General features: G+C 50.1%; 3 protein-coding genes across 6 annotated transcripts; 1 reads left to right on the top strand and 2 right to left on the bottom strand.

Annotated features, from left to right (window-relative positions):
* Positions 1 to 1,796: 1,796 nt before the first annotated feature.
* EIF2B4 (eukaryotic translation initiation factor 2B subunit delta) lies at positions 1,797 to 9,132 on the bottom strand (the record flags this gene model as incomplete). Of its 2 annotated transcripts, XM_080711244.1 has the most annotated exons (13): positions 1,797 to 1,996; positions 2,109 to 2,289; positions 3,171 to 3,348; positions 3,452 to 3,579; positions 3,829 to 3,931; positions 5,534 to 5,610; positions 5,786 to 5,900; positions 7,009 to 7,100; positions 7,290 to 7,372; positions 7,894 to 8,103; positions 8,268 to 8,403; positions 8,693 to 8,736; positions 9,102 to 9,132. In XM_080711244.1, the coding sequence occupies 13 exons, from the start codon at positions 9,130 to 9,132 to the stop codon at positions 1,797 to 1,799; spliced, it is 1,578 nt and encodes a 525-aa protein (XP_080567370.1). The 2 variants fall into 2 exon arrangements, with proteins under 2 accessions (XP_080567370.1, XP_080567369.1); XM_080711243.1 differs by lacking the exon at positions 9,102 to 9,132 and having other exon boundaries at positions 8,693 to 8,830.
* A 407-nt stretch (positions 9,133 to 9,539) lies between these two features.
* SNX17 (sorting nexin 17) lies at positions 9,540 to 14,917 on the top strand (the record flags this gene model as incomplete). 3 transcript variants are annotated; one of them, XM_080711219.1, is made up of 15 exons in its annotated part: positions 9,540 to 9,602; positions 10,049 to 10,123; positions 11,239 to 11,356; positions 11,856 to 11,920; positions 12,405 to 12,515; positions 12,622 to 12,712; positions 12,846 to 12,933; positions 13,172 to 13,241; positions 13,525 to 13,617; positions 13,710 to 13,913; positions 14,050 to 14,175; positions 14,329 to 14,406; positions 14,521 to 14,595; positions 14,678 to 14,719; positions 14,804 to 14,917. In XM_080711219.1, the coding sequence occupies 15 exons, from the start codon at positions 9,540 to 9,542 to the stop codon at positions 14,915 to 14,917; spliced, it is 1,413 nt and encodes a 470-aa protein (XP_080567345.1). The 3 variants fall into 3 exon arrangements, with proteins under 3 accessions (XP_080567345.1, XP_080567346.1, XP_080567347.1); XM_080711220.1 differs by having other exon boundaries at positions 10,049 to 10,087; XM_080711221.1 differs by lacking the exon at positions 10,049 to 10,123.
* Positions 14,918 to 15,741: 824 nt separating this feature from the next.
* ZNF513 (zinc finger protein 513) lies at positions 15,742 to 18,651 on the bottom strand (the record flags this gene model as incomplete). Its single annotated transcript, XM_080711601.1, has 4 exons — positions 15,742 to 16,568; positions 16,656 to 17,243; positions 18,192 to 18,347; positions 18,597 to 18,651. The coding sequence occupies 4 exons, from the start codon at positions 18,649 to 18,651 to the stop codon at positions 15,742 to 15,744; spliced, it is 1,626 nt and encodes a 541-aa protein (XP_080567727.1).

Below are 18,651 nucleotides of genomic sequence, written 5' to 3' on the forward strand. Positions count from 1 at the left end.
AAAACAAAAAGCATGATAATGACATGGTACATTTTTTTTTTTTTTTTTTTTTGGTGGTACTAGGGGTGGAACCCAGGGGCTTTCCTACCTTTGGGCTATACACCCAGACCTATCTTTTATTTGGAAACGGTCTCACTAAGTTGCTGAGAGCTTCACTAAGTAGCTGAGGCTGGCTTTGAACCCATGCGATCCTCCTGTCTCAGCCTCCCAAACGCTGCGATTACAAGCATGCACCACAACACCCGGCTTGACATGGTACATTTTTTACTTTTTCTTTTTCTCTTTTTTTTTGTGTGTGTGTGATACTGAGGATGGAACCCAGGGGCATTTGACCTCCGAGCTACACTCCCAGCCCCCCCTTTTTTTTGCGGGCCTGGGGATGGAACCCAGGGGCATTTTACCTCTGAGCTATACCCCCTGCCCTATTTTTTAATCTTTATTTTGAAACAGGGTCTCACTAAGTTGCAGAGGGCCTCACTAGCTAAGGCTGTCCACGAACCGCAATCATCTGGTCTCAGCCTCCCAAACACTGGGATTACAAGCATGTGCCATCATGCCTGGCTTAAATTTTTTACTTTTAAAGAACATTGCTCTTAAGTAACTTCAGCAAGGAAAACCAAAAGAAGGCAAATCTTTTTTTTTTTTTGGGGGGTGGTACTGGGGTTCCTGGAAGCCCTTCTACCTCCGGGCTACACTCCCAGACTTATTTTTATATTTTTATTTGGAAACAGGTTCTCTTAAGCCAGTGAGGCTGGCTTCGAACCTGCGCGATCCTGTCTCCACCTCCCAAACGCGGAGATTACAAGCGTGTGCCACCATGCCTGAGTCAAGAAGGCAAATCTTGATAACTATTGCATCTAGTTATAGGTATTTTATTTATAGTTCATTTCCTTTTGTGTTGTTTGAATAAAACATGCACACAAAATGAATGACCTCCTATCTTGAAGCTAACCAGAAGTTAGTTTTACTTTCTGGCCCCAGTCTATCTTTGTAGCCTGACCATTCTCAACATTAAGCCTGTTCTGACCACCGTGAAACTGGCCACTCCTTGCAGGCCTGTTCCTTTTGTTCGAACTGTCTCCTCTGCTGCCTTCAACATTCTTATCCAACCAGCCAGACTTACCTCAGGAAGTCTTCACTGACCTTGCCAGACCAAGTGGCATCATCCTTGGCATTTCCAAGAAATTTTGTTCACACCACTAGTAAAGTTTATTTCGTACATTAGGTATTATTTGTCTTCCTATACCATAAGTGCTCCTTAAGGGCATAAACCGAAAAGTTTAATCTTCGGATTCAGGCTGCTTCTGACTGGCTAGTTGTGTTACCTTGGGCAAGAAACTCTGTGCCCTATCTATGCTGCTTTGGACAAGTAGCTTATCCTCTTTGTGCCTCTCATTTTCTAATCTGTAAAAATCTCATTTGCTTCAAAGAGATGTACTGATCTTTCTGATTAGGTTCGAAAGGCCTCAGAGCAGTTTCTGATACATAACATGCACTCAATAAATGCTAGCTTATTACTTAGTTGAGGACTCTTACTTTTCCTAATATTCCTTCTCATAACCAGCTAGCATGAGAACCTCAATATCAGTGACTGAGGAGCTGGATAGGTTTTGCTCTCCATAGAGACCCTCGCCTTGGCCCCATACCACCAGTGGTCACCTCAGAGTCTCCAGGAAGGCCTGAGGTTAGCAGCAGGTGTGGCTCTTAATTCAAGTGGTGGAGATGCTAAAAGAGATACCAAGGCAGTAGAGTTGCTGAAGGTAGGATGCACATCGTTTATTACCCGTGTTTCCCCCTCACTGGTCACTGCTCTTGACTCGCAGCACAACAGGCACAGAACTGCAAGGGATCATGCCCAGCTCTGTGATCACCAGATCCACAAGCTCCGGGGGCGTCACATCATAGACTAGATTCAACAACCGTAGGGATGGGTAGTTCTGCCAGTTAGCCAGGGCCATGTGTTCTCCCCGCTCACACTGCAGATCATCAGGGTCATCTGCGAAGGCAGGTGGACACATTATGTCCTTTCAGAAAAGAAGTTGTTTAACCTCCCCACGCCCTTTCAAGCCTTCTCATGTTCCTAGAAGCTTCTCTTCTGCTCTGCTTACCTAGTTCATTGGAGACGAAGGCATCAGTCTGCACGCGCTCACAGAACTTGTATGTTTCACAGCAGACCAGAACTGGCACATTATGGGCTCGTGCCACAAGGGCCAGTTGTGCCGTCCCTACCCGTGACATCACAGACCCATTGGCCAGGAGTGCGTGAGCTCCCAATAGCACCTTAGAAACCTGTTTGTTTTGGCCAGTGAGGAAAGGGAAGAAATGTCATGTTGTATCAATGTAGAGGTTCCTCTACTTCTGCCCAGGACAGCAATATTAAGAAAAGCAAAAAATCTTAAGGATGGCTGTTATTGGCAATCATCTAACTACTCACCCACCAAGCCTCCCACAGGAAAACTAAACTTTGAAGTTACTTTTGTCCTGTTCCCTGTGGTGGCGGCTACTAGTTTATCATAAAATGTTTTTGCAATAGCTAACCCACTACAGGAAGATGTAGGTATTTTTTCCTATTAAATATAATCAAGGCTTTATTATTATTTATTTATTTTTTGGTAGTACTGGGAATTGAACCCAGGGGCATCCTACCTCAGAGGTGCACCCCCAGCCCTATTTTTTATTCTTTTAATTTTTTTTTTTTTTTTTTTTTTTTTTGCAGTAATGGGGGTGGAACCCAGGGGCATTCTACCTCTAAGATATACAACCAGTTCTATATTTTATTCTTTATTTTGAAAGAGGGTCTCACTGAATTGCAAAGGGCCTCACTAAATAGCTGAGGCTGTCCACGAAACACCATCCTCCTGTTTCAGCCTCCCAAATGCTGGGATTACAAGTGTGCGCCACCACGCCCAGCTTCCTATTTTTTATTCTTTATTATGAAACAGAGTCTCACTAAGTTGTAGAAGGCCTTACTAAGTAGCAGAAGTTGGCTGCGAACCTGCAATATTGTCTCTGCTTCCCAAGTACTGATATTACAAGAGTGCACCACCATGCCCAGCTTGGGCTATATTATTATAATACTTTTAAATACTTGAACTGTAAGAAGGTAGGATTATGTCTAGTTCCTACACCCTTCTACCTCCAACTTTAGAGTCCCTTTCCTCTGCTCTCACCTCTGGGAGTACATAGGAGGCTGCAGGAATCAGCAGGTAGGAGGCAGGGACCCCAGCACGGACCAGAAAACGTAGCATATGCCTTCCCTCCAGCCGGGGCCGGCTGTCCACCACTACCACCCGAAACCGCCGGCCCTCAGACCAAGCCTCCTGGAGAATTCGTGATACCAGAGATGAGCTAGAGTGGATGCAGAGGAGATTCAGTTACAACAAGTCACGAGCCTGTTTGTAGAGGCATCATTCCACTCCCCAGTTTTCTCAGTAATAGGATTGGACCATACCATCCATATACCAGGATCACATCTCCATTACTGATCTTCTTGTAGGCAAAGCGTGAAATTGCCCGAGCTGCAAGTACAATCTTCTCTTGCACATACCGATCAATGGCTGCTCCAAGTTCTGACTTGGCCTAAATGAAGTAATATATTTAGGGAACAGAAAATGGACACATTTCTTCCTTTGATTATCATACCAGATGCTTGGATTTCTGTATAATGACAGCCCTGAAGGGGAAAAAGATGGCATGGTCAGAGTGCCAGCCACTTCCTTTACCCCTGCCTAGGACATAATGGCCCGTATTGGCCTTCCTGGAAGTTCTGAACATGCTGCTTCACCCTGACCACAGGTGCATGCCTCGCCCATTCCTCATCTCCCTCACCTCCTCTTCTCGCTTGGAGCTGCTCACACTGGTGATTTCCTTGTTCAGGAACTTGATGGCGTTGCACATGCTTGCTGACAGAGGGCGGCACTGACTCAGGAAGCTACAACAACAATACCTCGCAGTTTGTAAGACCTGTTACAACTTAAAAAGCTGTCACAGTTTTTAGAAATTCTTTACTTTTTTTCTTTTCTTTTGTATGTGTGGGGAGGTACTGGCAATTGAACCTAGGGGCACTCTACCACTGAGCAACATCCCCAGCTTTTTTTATCTTATTTTATTTTATTTTTGGCGGGTCTGAGGATGGAACCCAGGGGCATTCTACCTCCGAGCTACACTCCATGGCCATTTTTTATTCTTTATTTATTATTATTATTATTATTATTATTATTATTATTATTATTATTACTATTGTTATTATTGTTATTTTTATTTATTTTTTTTTTTTTTGCAGGTCTGGGGATGGAACCCAAGGGCATTCAACCTCCGAGCTACACCCCCTGCCCTATTTTTTATTCTTTATTTTGAAACTGGTTCTCACTGAGTTATAGAGGGCCTCACTAAGTAGCTGAGGCTGTCCATGAACCGCGATCCTCTGGTCTCAGCCTCCCGAATGCTGGGATTACAAGCGTGCACCACCACGTCCAGCTTTTATTCATTGTTTTGAAGCAGGGTCTCACTAAGTACAGAGGGCCTCACTAAGTAACTGAGGCTGTCTGCAAACAGCGATCCTCCTGTCTCAGCCTCCCCAATGCTGGGATTACAAGCATGTTCCACCACACCCAGCTTATTTTTTATTTTGAAAAAGGGTCTCCTTAAATTGTCCAGGTTGGGTTCTAACTTGGAACCCTCCTGCTTCTGCCTCTCAAGTACTGAGATTATAGGCACCACAATGCTCAGCCTTTAAAAATTCTTTTAAAAGGAGACTGAGAGCCGGGCATGGTGGCACACGCTTGTAATCCCCGCGCTTGGGAGGCTGAGACAGGAGGATTGCACGGGTTCGAAGCCAGCCTCAGCTACTTAGTGAGGCTTTCAGCAACTTAGTGAGACCCTGTTTCCAAATAAAATGTAAAAAAAGGTCTGGGAGTATAGCCTGGAGGTAGAAAGCCTCTGGGTTCCACCCCCAGTACCACAAAAATAAAATAAAATAAAAAAATAAAAGGAGACTGAGTGTGGTGATGCACGCTTGTAATCCCAGCATTTGGGAGGCTGAGACAGGAGGATCACAATTCATGGGACCTCAGGTACTTGGGCCCTTAGCAACTCAGTGAGACCCTTTTTCAAAATAAAGAATAAAAAATAGGGCTGGGGGTGTAGCTCAGATGTAGAATGCCTCTGAGTTCCATCCCCAGTACCGAAAAAAAAAAAAAAAAGAAAGAAAGAAAACAGGGAACATAAAATGAAATAGAAAACCGGGCGTGGTGGCACACGCTTGTAATCCTTGCGCTTGGGAGGCGGAGACAGGAGGATCATCCAGTTTCAAAGCCAGCCTTGCTGGCTTTAGACACCCCGTTTCCAAATAAAAAATATAAAAATAGGTCTGGGAGTGTAGCCTGGAGGTAGAAGGGTTTCCAGGAACCCCAGTACCACAAAAAAAAGAAAGAAAAGAGAAAAGGAAATTAAAGAAATAGAGTGGAAGAGCAAGAGAAAAGAGTACCAGAAAAGGACTGGGTAAGATGGGAATAGATTGTAGTGATGTCGTTACCTGATGTAGGGTTTTAGTTTATTCACAAGATCTCTTGAGAGTTCCTCATTAGGAGGTGTTGTGTAATCCTGAATCACCTACAGAGAACACAAGTTGATCAGTACAATGTCCCTTATGAAGATATCTGAAGGTGGGGCAGGGGAGTTCTGAGGGTAGGAGTCATTCCCCCTTTACTGAGATTGCCTTGGGGAAGAGAAGCTCCCCCAAGGGAGTGTTGGGGAAGGTGGTGGGCTAAGAGAGAATGGGACATACCTGCTGCAAGGCGCGGAGCAGGGCTATGCACCGGGCATTGGAGCCACTGACCAGGCCCTGGGAGTACTGCAGGCCGAGCCGCACCATGGCTGGGTGGATCACAGAGGATGGGATGCTGATGGGATGGCGGTGTCACATACTTTGCAAGGGCACTTGAGCACCTACTGCCCCCTTGCCCCTGATAAAAAGGAGCTTCTGTCACTAGCACAGACTCCCCACCCCCATTTCCTCTAGAGCTCCACCTTGAGTTCATACTTCTTTCCACAGATCCTCCCTCCCTCCCCACCCACCCTCTCTCTTTGCAGTACTGGAGATGGAACCCGGGAGCATTCTACCTCTGAACTATACCCCAACCCTATTTTTTATTCTTTATTTTGAAACAGGGTCTCACTAGGTTGTGGAGGACCTCTCTAAGTAGCTGAGGCTTGTCGCAAACCTGCAATCCTCCTGTTCTCAGCCTCCCAAGTACTGCGATTACAAGCGTGCGCTACCACGCCTGGCTTCACCAATCCCATCTCAATTCATGTCACTTTTTTTCTTCCTGGTACTGGGGATTGAACCCAGGTGCATTCTACCTCAGAGCTACATCCCAGTCCTATTTTTTTTTTTGAAACAGAGTCCAAGTTACTAAGTGACTGAGGCTAGTCTCGAACCTGTGATCATTCTATTTCAACTTCCCAAGTACTATGATTTCAGATATATGCCTGGCTTCCAGTTGCTTTTCTTTTTTCTTTCTTTTTTTTTTTTTTTGTGGTGCTAGGGATTGAACTCAGGAACATTCTACCTCTGAGATCTCCCCAGCCCTATTTTTTATTCTTTATTTTGAAACAGGGTCTCACTAGTTGCAGAGTGCCTCCCTAAGTAGCTAAGGCTGGCCATGAACCCAGATCCTCTTCTATCTTACAATCCTGGGAACAAGTATGCGCCACCATGCCCGGCTCCAGTGACTTTCTATACCGAGTTATTGAACTACCTTAAATGTTATGACAGCTGCTAGGCGTGGTGGCGAATGCTTGTAATCCCAGCATTCAGGAGGCTGAGACCAGAGGATCGCCGTTCATGGATAGCCTCAGCTACTTAGTGAGGCCCTCCGCAACTTAGTGAGATCCTGTTTCAAAATAAAGAATAAAAAATAGGGCAGGAGTGTAGCTCAAAGGTCAAATGCCCTCTGGGTTCCATCCCCAGACCCACACATACAAAAAAATGTTACGACAGGATCCTACCTCATATACTGAGTCAGGAAGTTTTGTCTGCTGTACTGGGGTAAGTGAGAGAAGAGACTGACTTTGGATCCATAATCCTTTCGTGTAGGAACCTTGACAAAACACAATAGGACCAGTGGCACAGAGTTTAAGACTTTTGAGACAAAGCTGGGAAGAAGATAAGTAGTGAGACTCCTCTGACCCAGGTACACACCTCTACTCCAGGGCCTTACTTTGCCCGCAATGACTTTCCTCCCATCTCTCTAGGCTCTTTCTGGCCATGTACCAAAGCCACTTCCTACCTGCTGTCGCTCTGGTCTTTTAACAAGCCTCCTCAGGAGCGTAGGGTCATCAACCTGAGTTTGCTCAGGGAGTCGCTTCACTCCTAAAATATAATGATCATATTTTCAGGATATAATAGGTGAATAGGTGTGTGTGTGCGTGCACACATGTATGTATGGTACTGGTGATTAAACCTAGGGGCCGTCTACCTCCAAGCTATACCCACCAGCCCAATTTTTTTTTTTTTTGAAACAGGGTACTACTAGGTTGCTAAGAGTCTTACTATTTGCTTAGTCTGGCCCAAACCTGCAATCCTCCTGTCTCAGCCTCCCAAGTACCAGGATTACAGGCATGGGCACTGCGCCTGGCTATGATAGGTCTTAAAATGGGTAATGTGTTAAGCGTAAGATGCATCATGAAAAATAGGATTAGTGGCGGGTTGGGAGAGGAGGGTAGATAGAGTAGAAGCAATAGAAGCAATAGGGGCAGGATGGGTTTGATGGAAGAATTTTGAACTTTGCGTTCCAAAGTGAGAATAGAAGGGGAAAGCAGATTTACTATGAGAATGCCTCAGCAGGCACAAGAATTAGGAGCAAGAGAGGTTTTGAAATCAAGGGAAGGTACCTGAGGGGGGTTCTCCAGCTGTGCTGGGGCAGGCCTGAGGAGTTGGCCCCCCTTGTTCCCCTTTTCTTGCCTGTTTCAGAGCCCGCTCAGCCTCCTGCTTGGCTCGCCGCTCAGCGCGAAGTTCAGCCTTACTCCGACCAGCTGGAACTTTCTCCTCAGGAGTGCCCACCAGCTGACCGCCAGGTCCTGGCAGTTCTTTGGTTGGGCCACCTAAAGGTCAAAGGCCCCAGGAAGGTGATATTTCTGCCTCAGCCAAAGCTGCTCTTCCAATTTATCTAAACCTTTTCACTGGCTCAAACCAATTTTATCCTGTCTCCCCAAGTACATCCCCTCTACCAGCCCCACACCCAACCCTTGACGAAAAGACCTCGCACCTTGACACTGGGCTGTGGACACAGCACACCCAGTTTCTGGTTCTGCCGCCTTGTCCTCCTTCCGTTTCTTCTTCTGCTGTTTCTTTTCCTTCCGAAGCTGCAGCTTCTCTTCTTGTGTCATCTCCCTCCCTGCTGCCTGAGACACAGACACAGGACACTGCTCTTCCTCCAACAATTCCAAAGGCGGATCAAGACTATTGAATGTTGACGAGATCCCCACGAGGTTAAGTCCCTAATGCTAACTTCCAACCTGTTGTGAGACGTAAGCTTCTCCAGACAGTCACATCACATCCCGATAGGCTAAGTAAAATCTTCTGGCTTTGCTGAGAAATGAACTGAAGGGGATGGGAGATGGGACCGAAGGAAGCTGACACAATTCCCTGCATAGCGCATGACAGGCGGCTAGAGAGGGCACCTTTACTTACCCCAGGCCGAGGAGAAAGCTCCGCCTTCATCCCGGCTCCCGAGTCTGTATCAGAAAACAGGGCACAAAGTGAACCTGAAAGGCTATGGGAGGGCTTAGGAGGGCTCGCCCTCCGCGCGGCCGGCTGCTGGGTTGGCATGGCCACGGCTCCGCCGCCAGGGGCGAGGCAAAGCCGGGGTGCGCGTGGGGACGCACTGCGCGGCAGGATCAAAGGCCAGGCGGGGGAGGGAGAGAGGAGGGGTCACCCGCTCTCCCACCGGGACCAGCCGGTGCGCGGCGGCCGGGACTGCGCGCCAGAGTCCAGCGCGGCGCCGGAACGGGACGGCGGGGCCCAAAGGTGCGCAGGGCCGGCACTAGCTGTCCGGGGCGCGTGGGCTCGCGTGCCAGGCGGCCCCCGGCGTTCCACTCACCCTCGAGTACAGCCACAGCCACCGCAGCCATCACCCTCGGCGCTAGGCTCCGCCCAGCGCGGCCGCGGGCCGTCGGGGGCCGAGCTCGCGCTCAGGACGACAGCGCCCCCTGGGCTGGAGGCTCGTCAGGCGCCCGCGGCGCGCAGCCCAAGGACTACAGCTCCCGGCGTGCCCCGGGCGCCGGCCTACGGGCCGCGGCGAGGCCCTTCCGCGCCTGCGGCTGCCCTCCCGACAGGCTCCTCGCGCCCTCCAGACTACGGTTCCCAGCTTCCCCGGTGGCTGCGCCCCGAGCCGACGTCCTGCCGCCTCCTCACTCCGATCTCAGGCCCCCAACATGGCGAGAGAAGCTGCGGGGACGCGCTGAGCAGCGGAGGCGAGCGTGCAGAGCCGCTGTGGCCCTCACAGTCCGGAGCCCGGCCGGGCCCTGCCATAGGGAACATGCACTTTTCCATTCCTGAAACCGAGTCCCGCAGTGGGGACAGCGGCGGCTCCGCCTACGTGGTGAGGAGCAGCCGGAGCTGGGCCGGGGCGGGGATAACGGGCCCGAGCTCTGGGAGCGGCCTCCGAGGCCCGGCCGCCACCTTCGCGCCAGATCCTGAGCCTCCGGCCTCTCTGGGAGCGTAGCTCATGTCTCAGATTTGTACAGAAGTCGCTCCGGCTCCAATAAGTCCTTTGTCCAGCTGGTTGTCTACCCCAGCTAGGCCGCGGCTGCCCTGGTGGGCGTCACTAGTCGGTCGGGGAGCGAGACTGCAGCACAAGCGCCCTTGTTTCCCCTGGACCATCCCTTTGCTTTGGAACCCGGCCCTGGGGAAAACAGACCAGTCAACCCTCGGGAGATCTCGGCGCGTTACTCTGAAGGAGCAGTGCCTGGCAACTTCCGGTCAGGGTTCTCAGGGCGGTAGCCCTGTCTGTGACCCTTAAATGCTTGCCTGCTTTTGTGTCCGCAGGCCTATAACATTCACGTGAATGGAGTCCTGCACTGTCGGGTGCGCTACAGCCAGCTCCTGGGGCTGCACGAGCAGGTGGGACTAGCACCCCTGCCTGGGGCAGCTTCAAGCCCTTTCCTACACTTTCGCACCAGTATCTCCATTTTTCACCTCATTGCGTTCCCCTTTTAATCACTGCCACAGGGGTGGGTGCAGTGCTTTATCTTATCCTCTGACATTTTGAGTGAACTCCCTTATTAAGTTTAATGTCCTCCACAATAACCGCCCCTCCCTAACATCCTCCTTCCTGCTTTTCTGTATCATCTTAAGTGTACTTTCAGCCTTTGCCCCTGCATGGAAAATCTGAACCTCCCTGTCAGAGCACATTCCTTCTGTCATCTGAGCTGCAACTTGAAGTTCTCCTTGCTTAGACAAGCCATTAACCAATTTGTGTGTTCTTTGGCTTGCTAAGTTTGTGTAGCTCTTCCAGTTATCCTATGTATCTGTGATGTAATGTGTCTCTGCCTTCCTCACCAGATAGTGTACTCTGTATTCAACTCAATAAGAGTCTTGGTTCTACTGATAATTAGTTGTGCAACCCTGAGCAAGTTACCTAATTTCCTTGAGTCTTGGTTTCTACAACTGAAAAATGGATTCCTTGACCCCAAAAGTCAATTTAAGCTGGTTTTTTTTTTTTTTTTTTTTTTTTTTTGTGACGTACTTGGGGTGGAACCTAGGGGCTTTTCTACCTCTGGGCTATACTCCCAGACCTATTTTATATTTTTAAGTTAGAAACAGGGTCTCACTACATTGCTGAGAGCCTCACTAAGTAGTAGCTGAGTCTGCCTTTGAACCTGTGTGATCCTTCTGTCTCAGCCTCCCAAGTGCTGGGATTACAGGCGTGGAGCATGCGCCACCACACCTGGCCACTTTAAGATACTTTGTGAACATACTTAGCTATGAATTAACTATTTGTGCACATGCCTGTTCCCTATAGAGCCTTCTGCTTCCTGTAAGGATTCAGTGACTAGCATTGCTAGATAATCCAGGGGCTCCCTATAGGTCCCGGCCCCCATAAACCCTCCCCACACTGGAAGGGTTGACTTGTACCCAGATGAGCAGGGTAGATAGGGGAGCCCAGGTGACAATTTACTTAATTGGTTTCTATCATTTTCTTTATGTGAAGGCTTGTATCTCTTTCTCTTATGTAGCTTCGAAAGGAGTATGGGGCCAATGTGCTTCCTGCATTCCCCCCAAAGAAACTTTTCTCTCTGACACCTGCAGAAGTAGAACAGAGGAGAGAGCAGTTAGAGAAGTACATGCAAGCTGGTGAGTAATTGGAGAAGCTTTATTTTAAGGGTTATGAGGAGAAACTAAAAAACAGCTGGCTGCGTAGAAGGTCCTACATTAATTTTCTAGATCTGGAAGGCCTGTTGTCTGTTACTTAATTAGCAAATTAAATAGCCTTATAAGGATTTGTAACCCTGTATGCTAGCAAAGCAATCTGGGCACAAACATCTATGAGAAGTACTAGTATAACACAAAAAAGGCAATTTAGTTTGGTGGGAAGAACTTAATTTGTATCTGATGTGCTTTAGATTAACATCATTGTTATTTCCCTAGTTCTATAGACTGGACTCAACTAGATGGCAGCCAAGGGTGGGGCAGGTGAAGATTTTATGCAAACAGTGAGTGAGGTGAGGCCAGCTGGGGATGTGGCAGGCCACCATCAAGCCCAGGAAATGGGGTCGGGGGGCCTACTAAGAAGAGGACTGGGGGAGGCCAGTGAGCCAGGCCTAAGTTACTAGATAATTCTCTTGTCCCACAGTTCGGCAAGACCCATTGCTCGGAAGCAGTGAGACCTTCAACAGTTTCCTGCGTCGCGCACAACAGGTACGACCGGATGAGACTCAGATTTAAGGGAAGGACTTGCTGCAGGGTCATGTCATTTTAATGATGTGGCTCAGAGAAGTCATCTTGGCACTTTTTTTTAATGGAATGAAGCTTCTCTACCACTGAAATCAAAGAAGGCTTGGCCTTTTTTTTTTTTTTTTTTTTTTTTGGTAGTACTGGGTATCAATCCCAGGGGCATTCTGCTTCTGAGCTACACCACACCCTGGCCCTATTTTTTTATTCTTTATTTTTAACAGGACCTCACTAAGTTGTGAAGGGCCTTACTAAGTAGCTGAGGCTGGCTGAAAACCTGTGATCCTCCTATCTCAGCCTCCCAAGTACTGGGATTATAAGCGTGTGCCACTATGCCTAGCCTGGCCTGTGTTTAAGCAGCTGAAAACGAAAACACTAGAGGGATGGGTCACTGGACCCTGGGCAGGTGATAACAAGGGAGTGACTCCCAATCCCATGTATGCTCTCACAGGAGACACAGCAGGTCCCCACTGAGGAGGTCTCCTTGGAAGTGCTGCTCAGCAACGGGCAGAAAGTTCTGGTCAACGTGCTAACTTCAGATCAGACTGAGGATGTCTTAGAGGTGAGGTGTTTGTTCAGCACTGCCCTAGCACTTTCTGTATCCCAGATCCAGGGTTTGGGGAAGGCAGGGACCAGCTAGTAGGATGAGCTGTACTTCCTATTCCCAGGCTGTGGCTGCAAAGTTGGATCTTCCAGATGACTTGATCGGATACTTTAGTCTCTTTCTTGTTCGAGAAAAAGAAGATGGAGCCTTTTCTTGTGAGTTTCTCTGGAATTTACCACTTCATTATGCGTCTAGTAGTGAGTTTGTCTGCCTTCCCTCAGAATGGGACATTTCCTTGGTTTTCCTATCTTTGAACTTTGTCACATTTTTTTGTTTTTAAACCTATAGTTGTACGGAAGTTGCAAGAGTTTGAGCTGCCTTACGTATCTGTTACCAGTCTTCGGAGTCAAGAGTATAAGATCGTGCTAAGGAAGAGGTCAGTGCTGGGCCTGAAAGTGGAGACAATGCTGGGTTGGGTTATTGGGCTACAGATTGAGACAGAATAATCTGGACAAGTATTGCTGGGTGTTTCTATTAGCCTCCCAAACTTCCTCCCACTATGTCACCATTAGCCCCTGACAGTTCCAGATTTGTTTTGTTCCTCTTTTCCATTCTGTCTCTTGCCTTACCCCCATCTTAGCCCCATTACCCATTTCCACCCCTTGGCCTCACAGTTATTGGGACTCTGCCTATGACGACGATGTCATGGAGAACCGGGTTGGCCTGAATCTACTTTATGCTCAGGTGAGCTTGGAGCTGCCTCAGAACCCTTGCCCTGAAAATGACTCTGGTGTCCCACTTGCCCAAAAAAAGTTATGTCTCTATTACCAGTTCATGGAGAAGTTCCTAGAATATTGTCAGGACTCCTGGCATAACTTCTGCACTCCCTATTGTATACACTGATAAGGTCAAGGTCTCACAACAAAGAAGTCGTCAGTGTGGGGTTAAGAGTCACGTTGGACAGTGCTGACTGGGACACCTTACTGGGAACCCCCACCACCTTCCACACCCCTTTTTTCCACTGTAGACGGTGTCAGATATCGAGCGTGGGTGGATCCTGGTCACCAAAGAGCAGCACCGGCAGCTCAAATCTCTACAGGAGAAGGTCTCCAAGAAGGAGGTAAGCTCTGCCTCACTGTCTCCCTCAAGGGCCTGCCATCTGAGCTGCCCTGTTCTCCCTCCTTACTCATCACACATGGTGTCATCTTCCAGTTTCTGCGTCTGGCACAAACCCTGCGACACTACGGCTACCTGCGCTTCGATGCCTGTGTGGCTGACTTTCCAGAGAAGGACTGTCCTGTGGTGGTGAGCGCAGGCAACAGTGAGCTCAGCCTCCAGCTCCGCCTGCCTGGCCAACAACTTCGGGAAGGTTCCTTCCGGGTCACCCGCATGCGATGCTGGCGGGTCACCTCCTCTGTGAGTGGGGTGGGAGGAGAGGCCTTCTGGGGTGGAGGTCTGGCAAGCCTTGAGCTTCAGGAATGGGCTGCAGTGGGTTAGGATGGGAGGCAGATTGGCCAGAATGAACTCAGACTAATTCCTCTTCCTCTGCCAGGTACCATTGCCCAGTGGAGGCACAAGCAGCCCTGGCCGGGGCCGGGGTGAGGTGCGCTTAGAATTGGCTTTTGAATACCTCATGAGCAAGGACCGGCTACAGTGGGTCACCATCACCAGCCCCCAGGTGTGAGCCCACCCTCAGACCTCCTCTGGAGCCCCTTAGATACCCAAGTCTAGGGCTTCCAGGACTCCATGTGAGTGGAAGCCCTTTGTCTTAGGGTGCTGGGCTCAGGATGGCTGCCCTAGTCAAGCTGAGCTCTCTCCTTGCTCTCTTCAGGCTATCATGATGAGCATCTGCTTACAGTCGATGGTAGATGAACTGATGGTGAAGAAGTCTGGAGGCAGTATTAGGAAGGTATGCAGCAAGCAGGAGCCAGGCAGCTGAGTTTGCCTTTTGTCCCTGGGGTGAGGCTTCCTCCAGAACAGGAAGTGATTAGGATTCTGAGAATGTTCCTGCTCTTGTCTCTAGATGCTACGCCGGCGGGTGGGGGGCACCCTGAGACGCTCAGACAGCCAGCAAGCAGTGAAGTCCCCACCACTCCTTGTAAGTGTCACCCCAGTCAATACCCTGTTTCCAAGCCCTGCCTCCCTCAGTAAATCTGACGCCTCTGCCTCCTCTTCCCTAGGAGTCACCTGATGCCAGCCGGGAATCCATGGTCAAACTCTCAGTGAGTTACAGGGTGGGAGAGGTTGGTGACTGCAGGGGCCTCACAGGTTCAATTCCTCTGACCCCCACCCTACCTTTGTTACAGAGTAAGCTGAGTGCCGTGAGCTTGCGAGGGATTGGCAGTCCCAGCACAGATGCCAGTGCCAGTGATGTCCACGGCAATTTCGCCTTCGAGGGCATTGGAGATGAGGATCTGTAATCTCCACTGCTTGGATATCTGCCCTCTTCTCCAAAGGATTACAGAAACTTGCCGTGCGCCCCAAGCTGGGGGCGTTTTTTCCTTCCCCTTTCTTACCCTTCCCGTTTTCTCTTCTTGGCCAGGAGCCTCCTAATCCATCTTCCCTTCTACTCTGAGCTGGCTGCACAAAGTACTGCCCTCTTTATCAGAGCTGGCCCTCAATGCCAAATTAACATTTAGTATTTTGCACAAAGTCCAAGAGACCATGGCTACCTGTCTTGGGGAGGAACCACAGCTCCCCTGGGCTGCTTCTGGCTTCTTGGGGCCAGGGGTAAGGGGATGGGCAGAGGTCTGTGTGTGGTCTGGCTTAGCTCCCCATCATTAAATTCAGCCTGACTGCTGCCTACCTCTGGTTCCCTCAATGTCCCTGCTGCCCCCATCATAGCATGGACTACTGTGCCAAGGGTGAGGCCAAACTGTGCTTGCCACTGCCAACTCAGCATAGACATGGCTTTGTTAGTGTTTCCTTTATTATAAAGCACTGAAATAAGTTAAATAAACAGGTGAGAGGCTGGGCAGTCCCCAGCTGGTTCATCCACAGCCCCAGAGAGCAGTGGCAAATGCAAGGCCCTTCTCACTGAGCTCAAGAAGTGCACCAGTCAAGGCAAGGCCCCAGTCCATATGGGCCCCTGCCCATGGTATCTTGGCTGGTCCATATAGTGCCTAGGTTAGTTGTGTGGAGCCCCTGGCCAGCGGGGGAGGAAGAAGGTGGCTTCTGGTCATCTGTATAAAATGCAGGAGAGGCAGGGCTAATCCATAGGGGCCCTGAGGAAGAAGGACCTAGTTCAAGGTGAGTCTGTATGGAGAGCCCGGCTACCAGAGGTGCCCAGGGCTGTTGGACTCCGAGTGCTCAAAACAGAAGGTGGGCTGTGAGGTTGGGCCCAGCCCTCAGAGGCAGAGAGGCCTGGCCCTCCTGCCCCGCCGTGGCCATGCACTTTCTGGTGGCGCTTATAGTTGTCCCAGTGGCCTGTGGTGTAGGCGCAGGTGGCACAGCGGAAGGGTTTCTCGCCTGTGTGCCGCAGCATGTGGCGTTTGAGGTTCATGCTCTGGTTGCAGCTGTAGTTGCAAAGGCTACATCGAAAAGGTTTGTCACCAGAGTGGATGCGACCATGACGCTTGAGGTTGGCCAGGTTACCACAGGCATAGGGGCAGAGGGGGCACTTGTAGGGCTTTTCTCCCGTATGGACACGCTGGTGCCGCTTCAGGTTATCCAGATGAGCAGAGGCATAAGGACAGCGGGCGCAGCGGAAGGGCTTCTCACCACTGTGTGTCTTCATGTGCCGGGCCAAGTGGTTGGGATAATGAGTGGCAAAGGGGCAGAGGCTACAGGCAAAGCCTTTGTCACTGGGGCCCTGGGGTCCCCCACTGGCACCACCTCCAGCCTCTCCTCGCATGCAGCGCCCACACATGGCAGATCCCAGCCGACTACCCTCACCCTCCTCCAGCTCTTGTCCACAGCCCCGGCAAGTCCAAGGAAACAGCAGCTCTGGCAGTGGTTCTGATCCAGTCCCACACAGGCCCTCCCCTTCACCCCGTAGCTGCCCACAGTCTGGTAGGAAACTGGCACCACCTGGTGGCACATGGAGGCTTAAATCTGGAAGGAGCAGAGCATCTGTAGGAACAATGAAACCTGGGCTATTAATCCAAGTATTCCCAGTGCCACCCACTCTCCCAGGATCTTTGGTTCCTGGCTTTTTACCTTCAGTTCGCCGGGGCACCGCCCCCTCCTGCTCTGTGGGACTGGCAGGCCGGGTTTGTCGTGGAGCACAGCAGCGGAAGCCACAGGTCGGGCAGGGAGGAGTGGGGGGGCCCGCGTGGGTGCGCTGATGCCGCCTCAGGTTGCCCAGGCTGCTGCAGGCAAAGGGGCAGTGGGGACAGCGGTAGGGCTTCTCGCCAGTGTGGGTGCGGGTATGACGTGTCAGGTTGACGAGCTGGGCGGAGGCGTAGGGGCAGCGGCCACAGCGGAACGGCTTCTCTCCGCTGTGTGTCTGCATGTGCCGCTTCAGGTGGCTCGAGTAGTGGGACACGAAGGCGCAGAGGCGGCATGAGTACAGTAGCCGTGGGGGCAACGGGGGCCCCCCACCCGGCCCTCCTGCCCCACAACACGGCCCCTCACCTGTGGGCCCCCCACACAGCTGGCAGGCTGGGCCTGGCCTCTCACCCCTGGCCTCCCCTGGACCCCTGGCTGGCTCCTCAACTTCACTCTCTGCACTTAGTGCTCGGCCGCCCCCAGACTCATCGTCACTCAGCCCGTAGGGAAGCCCAGGCCTGGCCCCCAGAGAGTCTCCTGGTGAGAAACACATGAGAAGCATCATCAAATTGGGATGGGACCAAATTCCAAACTCCCCTTTTCACTTAGGTCCCCCCCTTGCTGGGCCTCACCTTTCAGCTTTGTCAGTACCTTTAGTTTTTTTTTTTTTTTTTTTTTTTTTTTTTTTTTTTTTTTTTTTTTTACCAAAGGTCAAGGTTTATCCCTAAACCTGCTCTAAACTAGTGATGGTGTTGAGTTATACTAGTTCTACTCAATGAAAAAGATTAAGGGCTCACAGTGGACTTAGTTCTCAGGATAAGTAAAAATACAAGAGACCTTTTCCTAAGCTCTATCTGTTTTGGGCCCGTTTTAGTATGGATTGATTTTAATATCCACCTCAAGAGAGGTGGATTTAGAGGAAAGTGGAAATAATGAAAAGTAATTCATATTTATGCATAGAGGATGAATTAAAAAAAAAATATGGGTCCCCTCACTGGCTTTCAAGAACATCCTTTATAAGTAAGCACAGCAAATTAGGGTAGGGTGATGCTACAGAGAACAGGAAGGATACTTAAGGGCTAAAACTAGTATCTGTAGGTAGGAAAGACGCTTAGGCTGCCGGTAAAAAGGAGTTAGAGTGAATACAAGGAACAGCTTGAGTGATTTATAGAGGTCGTTTCCTTGAACCTCTGAAAAGTACACACACAGAATGGGCTAGGGAGAGGGACAGGGTTATTAAAAGGGCACTTACATTTAACCAGCTATTTCATGTGATTCACCTACCCTCCTATTAACCACCTTCGACTAGGCCTAAAACTTCTTAGTAATGGAAGTGATGTGACCATTAAATAAATAAAATTATCTCCAATCTAAACCAGGGCGATAGCAGGAAATAGTGTTTGGTCACTGACACTCTAACCTGTCTCCTACAGGACTAGGGCCCCCAGCGACCACTAATCCTTAACCAGTTCCCCCAAAACCTACCTTCAGAGTCTCTCTCAAAACTCATGAGCTGGTCACTGTTGCCGTCACCTTCTTCCTCTTCCTCTTCCTCCTCAAACTCCAGATCCTGGCCTAGTAGCAAATCGCTCTCCAACACCAGGGCCCCAGGTCCTTCATCGAGGGAATCTTCAGTATCCACTGAAGAAAGGAGTGGGCTTGTGGAATCTCCCTCCGGAGCAGTGCCCGTCATCCGCACCCGGGGAGCCAGCCCTCGTGGACCGCACTTTCCGTACTCGTTGACCCTCTCGAGTTCCCTTAGTATCTGGGTGGGAGCCTCGGACTCCAGATCGCCCACACATCTCTCACGATTCTCCCTCCACCCTGACCTGAGCCCATTCCACTGGCCGTACCCCCATTCCTCCCCCCTCAGAGCCCCTGACCCCTGACCTTTGACCCCCTCGCATTTCACGGGCTGCGGGTGGCTTTGCTTCCTTCGGGGCAT

This window comes from Muscardinus avellanarius, assembly GCF_963383645.1.
Source record: "Muscardinus avellanarius genome assembly, chromosome: 15".
Classification (NCBI taxonomy): Eukaryota; Metazoa; Chordata; class Mammalia; order Rodentia; family Gliridae; genus Muscardinus; species Muscardinus avellanarius.